An 8811-nucleotide genomic window follows, 5' to 3' on the forward strand; every position below is an offset into this window, starting at 1 on the left:
TTAAAAAATTTTAATTTGACTTGTTTTTTTTTTTATTTTTTATTTTATCACAATTTAACTTGGTTGGATACATATAAAACTAATTTAAAGTGTCGGTGTATCATCCCTTTTCTCATTTTTAAATTGAGGTTAACAAAATTTATCATTCATATTTAAAAAGAATACAAATAGATGATTTAACAAAATAATATATTTTTAATAGATATTTTGATGTAAAACAAAATTGTCTGAGTGTACCTAGTATTTTTATTTTTATTTTCGTACATAGTATATTTTAAATTATAATTAATTAATTGTTCCATGTATATAGAAATAGAAAATTAAAAAAAAGTTAAATAGTAGAATTCCAAAAATTATTTTCAAATTCTCAATTCTATCTCAACATGAAAGAAATAGAAAAAATTCAATAATAAATACTAACAAGAAAAGAAAAGGAGAAAAAAAAAAGTGAAAAAAGAAAGTATACGTGTGTGTTAATGTTATGATGCTAATGGTAATGGCTTTGTGAGAGCCTCTTCTCTTCTCTCTTTCGATCGCTCATTGCTTTTCTCTCTCTTTCAATCTCATTTCTCATCAACAATCATCGTTTCCATTTCCACGCTCTAATGGGTATGCTTCTCAATCCCGATCCAATTTCAATTCAATTTCATGCTTTTCCGATTTCTGATCCAATTCATATATATACTTTTTTTTTTCTTTCAATCTCAACGACAATTTTATTGTTTTTGTCAGTTTCCCCTTTTCTAACTCCCATCAAAGTTTCTGGGTATTTATGGAAACTAACAGTTACTCTTGCGTGCGTTTTTTGTTTTGTTTTTATGCTTTTTTTTTCTCCAACCGTTGTTTTTATTTATTATTATTGTGGTTGTTTCTGCTTTGGATTTTTGGAAATTAGTTATTTGAATGTGATTGAGTTTGATAACTTGATCCATAATTTGTGTTTTGTTTATGGATAAATGAATTGATTGATGGATCCAAGGTTAAGGTTTAGGTTGTTAATTATGATGATTTCTAATTTGAAGAGGAGTTAATATTAATAAAGAGAATGTTAATTAGAAGGTTGTGGAATTGTTATTTTTCAATGGAGCTGGATGATCAATGATCATGTAGAGTTTAGATTGTTCTGGTTAAATGTGTTCTTGCTATTGATTTGTTAGAGAATAGTGTTTCAAATGCAATCACACTCTAAGATTTCTGTTATGCTTGTGGATCTCTCATTTAGTGCTATACTTGAAACTTGTGCAAGTTTATTTGATTTTTCCCCAACTAACATTGTGAGTATCTGCTTATGCAGCTACTAATGATACTTGTTGTTCAACTCAACTAATTGATGGAGATGGTGTATTCAATGCTACTGGGATTGACAAGTTTATGAAGGAGGTGAAATTGGCGGAATGTGGGCTTTCATATGCTGTAGTTTCTATTATGGGGCCACAGAGTAGTGGTAAAATTTCTTGCATTCATACTTTTATTTGTTTTTTATTTCCTTCATAAGTTTATTGGATTTCATGATTTATTTTAGTAGGCTTTGTTTTCCCTTGAGATTATGTTGTCATTAGGATATTTTTTCTTGATATCGAATGCTTGAGGTGATTGTTATTTCATATTCATGGAAAGCTAGATTCCTAGTCTATACCTTATGATGTAATTTTTGGTAATAAATTCTATTTGAATTTGACATGGTTTATGAGTTTATTATCTATCTAAAACACCCCTTTCTGATGGTTCAGTTTCTTTTAGCTCTTATCTTTACTCTTTTGAGATTTTTTATTTCTTGTGTTTACATTCTTCTGTATTTGCTTTAGTTTATTACTAATGAGATGTGAACTATTTCCAGTAGACGGTTCTTTCTACTGTCTAATTTGTTGTTTTCTTTGCATTGGGCAGGCAAGAGTACACTATTGAATAATTTGTTTAATACCAATTTCAGAGAGATGGATGCTTTTAAGGGAAGGTATAATCTTGCAATATCTATATATCACATTAGCCTTGCTCAACAAAAAGGGTGGTAACAGATGTTATGTGCTTGTTTTCAGGTCTCAAACAACCAAAGGAATCTGGATGGCTAGATGTGCTGGCATAGAGCCTTGTACGCTTGTGATGGATTTGGAGGGTACAGATGGAAGAGAACGTGGAGAGGTGTTTTTCATTTGTTAACCCTTATCTCGAACGCCATGGTTTTGTTCTATCCGTTGACTGACCCCGCCTAATGGGAAAATGTTTTGATTACTATTGTTATACCTTAACTTAGATATTAAAAGTGATGACAATTTAGTGACTATTGCTGACATCTTATTTACATTTTAAAATCAGTAATGCATATATGCCAACGGGTCTCTAGTCCCTATAGAACATAGAAACATTTATCATAGAAATTCGTGGAGTATCTGATGTCCTATTATTCAAGATTTAATTTATTATGAATATAAGGTACATACCTACTTGGAGATATGTATAAAAAATACACATGCAACCCCTCTATTTTGTAAAAGACATTGATACGACCTTCCCTTGTTTTGTTAAAAATGGAGGGAGTGTGACATTTAAACAGACCTAAATGGAGGTGCATGAGTGAAATTTCTCCTATAAATTAGGACGGCGAGTGTTTGCTTAAAATAAGAAATGGCGTGTTTGTCATTTAAACATACATCAGAGGAGCTGAGTGCAACTTCCCTTTTTAACATCCATTTTTCCCTTGCAAAGTAACGTTCTTTTAGCTTATTTTTAATGGAAGTTGTTAGACGAAAGCTTCACTTTTATCTCTGTCTCTTAATTTTATGAGTTGTGAAATGAACAAAGAGTTCCATAATAATTATAATCCTCTGTTTGCACTGTGTGGGCTGGGAATAGTCCATAGCTAGGACTTATTATTATTCAAACCATAAGTCTCTGCCATTGACTAACTTTGAACTAAGGATGGGAAATGGGTAATTCTTTGGTTGTTTCCTTGTATGATGAAATTTTCTCTCTCTCAGGATGATACTGCATTCGAAAAGCAGAGTGCTCTGTTTGCTCTCGCTGTCTCAGATATTGTGTTAATAAACATGTGAGTTTCTCCCCTCTTCTTCATTGAGATATCTTCTGTACCAACTAATTTCAAAACGTTTGAAGTTTGTTTAGTAGCTTGTACTTGTTTTTTATTTTATGTTTTTGCAGTTGATTTTTTCTTTCCGCAACTAATTTTCTCTTTCTGCAATGCTTGTAAAGGTGGTGCCATGACATTGGCCGTGAGCAAGCTGCAAATAAGCCTCTTTTGAAAACCGTCTTTCAGGTATCTTTTGTCAGCAACCTATTAGGTGGAAGCAGTTCTCTTGAATCAAAACTTGTCATTTATTGATTATATACTTTCAGGTTATGATGAGATTGTTTAGTCCGCGCAAAACAACAATGCTGTTTGTCATACGTGATAAAACAAGGGTATGTAAGCAAAAAGTTTTCATATTATTTTTTCTAACTATTTTAAAGCTTGTACTTGGTAATTCTATACAGTTTAATCTGTGCTGATACAATTAACCTTCTTTTATAGACACCGCTTGAAAATTTAGAACCTGTTTTGCGAGAAGATATTCAGAAGGTAGTGCAATGCTTTCACCAATATATGATATTTTTTAAATTGTTATATAAAATTTTCTGACCTTTCTTGCTTTATTTTTGTACTCTGCAGATATGGGACTCTGTTCCTAAACCACAGGCCCACCTAGAAACCCCATTAAGCGAATTTTTCAACGTAAATGCCTTTTTTCTTTCACATTGCTAATCTTATTGATGATCTCATGTGTGTAACTGTAACAGAACTTCATTGTTAGTTTTTGTTTATATTAACTCTTTGCTTGGCAACAAATGACCAGGTTGAAGTTGTTGCACTTTCTAGTTATGAAGAAAAGGAAGAGCAATTTAGGGAGCAGGTATGAATGGCACACCAATTTCATTCTGGTTTACTTGCTGATTGTATTGACTGACCCGTTAGGATTTTTGGGTGTTTGCATATCCATATCTGCATCTTTGTTAATGTTCCTTGCAACTTAATATGTATGTATGAGTTATAGTATATATTTGGGATTGTTATTGAAAACATATACTTTTGGTTAAAAAAATATCCATTACTAGCTAACTTGCATATATTTTTTGTGTTGACATGATTTAAATGCAGGTTGCCAATTTGAGGCAACGCTTTCATCAGTCTATTGCTCCTGGTGGCCTAGCAGGGGACCGACGTGGAGCAGTTCCTGCTTCTGGATTTTCTTTTAGCTCTCAGCAAATATGGAAAGTCATTAAGGAAAACAAAGATCTCGACCTTCCTGCACATAAGGTTAACTAATATACATGCTGCAATGTTGCTGCATTTGCTCAAATGTATATTTATTTTATTAACCATTGTAGGGTCAACTCTGTTTTAGGTTATGGTTGCAACTGTACGTTGTGAAGAAATTGCCAATGAGAAATATGCCGCTTTTGTTGCAAATGAGGTATGAACATTTATTTTTGTATATTTCTCCAACATTTTGACATTGTCAGTTACTAATGCTGTGGAAGTAACTTGCAACTTTCACTCAGGAATGGTGTCAATTGGAAGAGACTGTGCAATCTAATCCTATTCCTGGATTTGGGAAAAAGATCAACTCACTGCTTCATGCTGGTTTGTCAGAGTGAGTATAGTCCAGTTTATGTGACACCTATATTCTTACCGGCTCAATTTGTTAGTTTCATGAAAACTGTCGCCTTATAGTTTGCTATCTCGATGTTACATGTTGTTGCATCATTTAAGAACGAGGGCTGATGGTTAATTCAGTTATTTCATTTTCTTTTAATCTAGGTATGATTCCGAGGCTACTTATTTTGATGAAGGTGTGAGAACTGCAAAACAAAAGCAACTTCAAGATAAATTGTTGCAAGTAATTTTTCTTAGCCCGGCTCTTAGAAATCATGGTCATTAAATCTTTCTTTTTTCATAAACATAAATTATTTGATTATTATTTAATGAAAATGACCATTTTAGATACTGGATTGTTACCTTCTTTGTCTTTAAAGCTTTTGTAGATTTGTAAAGATGATTAATGTGGTATTTAAGGGTATGTAACACCTTTTCAATTGGCCAGCTTGTCCAACCAGCGTACCAATCTGCACTGGGACATATTAGATCTGGAACTTTGGAAAAATTTAAGGATTCACTCGAAAAGGCTTTGAAAGGAGGGGAAAGGTTTTCTGCAGCTGCTAATAGTTGCATTGGGTCTTGTGTGGCTCAATTTGATGAAGCATGTGCAGGTAATGAAAAATTTCTTTATGCTGTTTATTAGTGAACATAAAATACGTTGAAGGTCCTAAACATGTAATGAGATACACTGAAAACGGAAATTAGAGCCCATGGATACACATGAAGCAGATTGTATACATGATTGATTTGGTGTTGGATGGGATCACATTTACTGCATTTTGGTTCATTCTACTGATTTACTGTCTGAAAAGTTATCTTGATAATGTCTGTTGCAAGTATGAATATTGTTATTCAGCTGAGTAACATGATATACCATCACTGCAGATGTTGTTATTGAAGTAGCAAATTGGGATACATCTAAAGTACGAGAGAAACTGTTGCGTGATATTGATGCACACGTTGCATCCGTGCGTGAAGCTAAGATTTCTGAACTTGTTTCTTCATATGAGGTTTGTATTCAGAATTAATTTTTCATGGCTTATGAATCCTTAAGTGACTGTCTTTCGTGATTAGTAATTATGCTAGTATTTCAGATTGTATATTGTTAGGATATATGGATATTAGCTCATAGTATTTGGATTGTAAACTTAGATTCTTAGGATTGATTTTTTTTATTTCTTTTTATCGAGCCTAGTAAAAATATGAATAAAGGTTTGTAAGTTGAATAACTAACCTCTTGGGAAGTTTTCTAATAGTAATACTGTTGCAGGAAAAACTGAAACTAGCTTTGTCTGGCCCAGTTGAAGCTCTTTTGGATGGAGCTAATAGTGATACTTGGCCATCAATAAGGAGCCTTCTTAAGCGTGAGATGGCATCAGCAGTTTTAGGGTTCTCTGCTGCGCTTAACGCATTTGATATGGATGAAGAAACAAGACAGAACATGATTTTGAGTTTAGAGGATTTTGCAAAAGGTGTCGTAGAGGGAAAGGCTAAGGAAGAAGCTGGAAGGGTTCTGATCCGTATGAAGGACAGGTACTAAACCTTCTGCATCATTGAAGTTCACTTTTTTACCCTTCTGAAGTTTACTTCAGTGACACTCATCTTAAATTTGAAAACAGGTTTACAATGTTATTTAGCCATGATTCCGAATCAATGCCTCGTGTTTGGACGGGAAAAGAAGATATTCGAGCTATCACCAAAACTGCTCGCTCTGCTGTATGACATGATTACAAATATTATTTCGCTACCGAATTTGCATTGCAGTTTGTTAGCTTTTTAATCAAATTTAACTCTTTGCAGTCTTTGAAGTTACTATCTGTGATGGCTGCACTTCGTTTGGATGATGGTGATAAAGATAATATTGAGAAAACATTAGCAGTTACATTGCTGGATTCATCAAGCGGTGCTGTTAGAGATAGGAGTATTACTGCGGCAGATCCGCTAGCTACTAGCAGTTGGGAACAGGTGCATTATTTGTCGTTGCTATTTGCAGTTGTATTGGATAAAATGAGTGATTGATAAATTGGCATCATATAGTGTTGTGATTGGGGTAGTAGGAATACATCTCTAGAAGTTTTGACATGACTATATATGTTGGGCCTCAATACTGCTACTGTTACCCTGTTTGGGTTCCTAGAGTGATGTTGGAGAGCATTTTCTATCTTGGGCACTAATCAGTTGTTGTGAACGTATTTTCTTTGCAGATTCCACCAACTAAGACACTGATTACACCTGTCCAGTGCAAATCTTTGTGGAGGCAGTTCAAAATGGAGACAGAGTATAGTGTTTCTCAAGCCATTTCTGCACAGGTATGATGTTTCCCATTTTTTTAAAGAGATTTTGAAAGTTCCTTAGGCAGAAAATGGAAAATCGGTTGCAACAAAATTAATAGAAGTTCAATTCCTATGACATTTTTTTTGTGGAAATTATATGTTTGAAATTTTTAGCTGGAGCCATGTAGGCTGGATATGTTTTCATGCTCTATGTTTCCTGTATGTATAAAGTTGTCGGCATGGTCCCAAATGTTTTGCTCTTTGTAGTATTGTTTAGGTTCCATGTGGCATCAATACATAATGATATATCCAAAGCTAATATAGTTAGTTTGATAAACATCATGATGGCCATATGGTCAAGGCATTCAAGTTTTGTAATCTTTGGAAAATATTTTAGTTGTATGATTTCTTACAATCGTAATAACAAGTTTTTTGCTCTTACTGATGCAATTTTTTGTTGCATTTTCAGGAGGCCAACAAGCGCAATAACAACTGGCTACCTCCCCCATGGGCAATACTCGCTTTGGTTATTTTGGGATTCAATGAATTTATGACCCTTCTAAAGTGCGTGTCAACTGTACTAAATTGATGGCTATTTCTTGCTTTATTTAATTTATATTTTGTTTGTTTTCATTTGCACTTCTGCATCTTTCTCTCCTTTAGCATGAAATTAGTAACTTTAAAATAAATAAATGTTGTATGTGTTGGACATAAATCATATAGAAAAATCTATTCACTTTTGTATTATTCAATTGATCTAACCCAAGTTTGGCATTCTATGTGGCAGAAATCCTTTGTATTTGGGTGTCATCTTTGTTGTTTTTCTTCTCGTGAAAGCCCTGTGGGTGCAACTTAACATTGCTGGTGAATTTAGCCATGGAATAGTGAGTATATTTTATCGTGATCTTTATAATTGGTTCTCCCTTGCCCGCTTGAGCTTGTTTGCAACCTATAGCCAGTTATAAGGCCTTTATTGCCTGCTTGATCTTTATAATTATTTTTTGCTTTCAGCTTCCGGGACTCATTTCCTTGTCCACCAAGTTTGTTCCAACAATCATGAACCTTATGAAAAGACTAGCAGAGGAGGGGAGTAACGCTGCAACTAACAACAATCCACAGAGAAACACATCACAAAACAACTCCAATGCTGTTCCTGTTGGCAGCTCTGTTTCATCTAGTTCTTCATCCAACGTAACCTCGTTGGATAATGGAAGCAGATACACCAGTTCATCAAAAGATGAGTAAGCGAGGAAATTCAATCGTCATCAAATAGTGATTTCTTCCACGGTGGCTGCCACTACATGATGTATTTTTGGTTTGATTAATTTTATAAGTTGTGAGCTTTCAAGACATTGAAAGGCATTATTTTTTGTGCAAAAGTGTCATATACAGGGTGCAGTATAGTGTCTCCCCTTTGAAAAATAGGTTTCTCTTGCAATTTGGGTGCTTCAATTGCTTTTAGAAGTTAGCTTATTTTTATAAATATATATGTGCTGGTTTTGCAGTCAATTTTGTGAGTAATATTTCAATTTTACTTGTTGAAAATTATTATTTGGACTTGTATTTTTATTTTAGATTTATGAAATTATATTTGCACATTATTGTTGTTATTTCTGCATTTATATGTTATTGTTTTATTCTACTACTAGTTACTTTTTCAATATTATTTTATATAAATAGATTTCAAAAACTAAAAACACAATTAAATATACCTGTCTCATTAGTTCATATCTTTGTCTTTAAGGAACGGGTCCCTTTAGATTTATGGTATTCAGAATTATATATTTCTTAAGGCAACAAAATATTGATGGTCTAGATTTTGTGTACCATGAAAAATCGACACATAAGTTCAACACCAACCTGTTCACACCTGTTTCTTTCTTTTTC

General features: G+C 33.5%; 1 protein-coding gene across 1 annotated transcript; it reads left to right on the forward strand.

Annotated features, from left to right (window-relative positions):
* Window positions 1-432: 432 nt before the first annotated feature.
* Window positions 433-8522, forward strand: LOC131623333 (protein ROOT HAIR DEFECTIVE 3-like). Its single transcript, XM_058894340.1, has 23 exons — window positions 433-609; window positions 1295-1444; window positions 1888-1954; window positions 2037-2139; window positions 2976-3046; window positions 3208-3271; window positions 3352-3417; window positions 3527-3574; window positions 3665-3727; window positions 3849-3905; window positions 4151-4309; window positions 4398-4466; window positions 4555-4646; window positions 4814-4892; window positions 5097-5262; window positions 5537-5661; window positions 5922-6184; window positions 6271-6367; window positions 6452-6616; window positions 6856-6960; window positions 7394-7488; window positions 7712-7808; window positions 7936-8522. Exons 1-23 carry the CDS (start codon window positions 606-608, stop codon window positions 8167-8169), a joined length of 2439 nt encoding a protein of 812 aa, XP_058750323.1. The 5' UTR covers window positions 433-605; the 3' UTR covers window positions 8170-8522.
* Window positions 8523-8811: the final 289 nt, after the last annotated feature.

This window comes from Vicia villosa, unplaced genomic scaffold (genome assembly GCF_029867415.1).
Source record: "Vicia villosa cultivar HV-30 ecotype Madison, WI unplaced genomic scaffold, Vvil1.0 ctg.000060F_1_1, whole genome shotgun sequence".
NCBI lineage: Eukaryota > Viridiplantae > Streptophyta > Magnoliopsida > Fabales > Fabaceae > Vicia > Vicia villosa.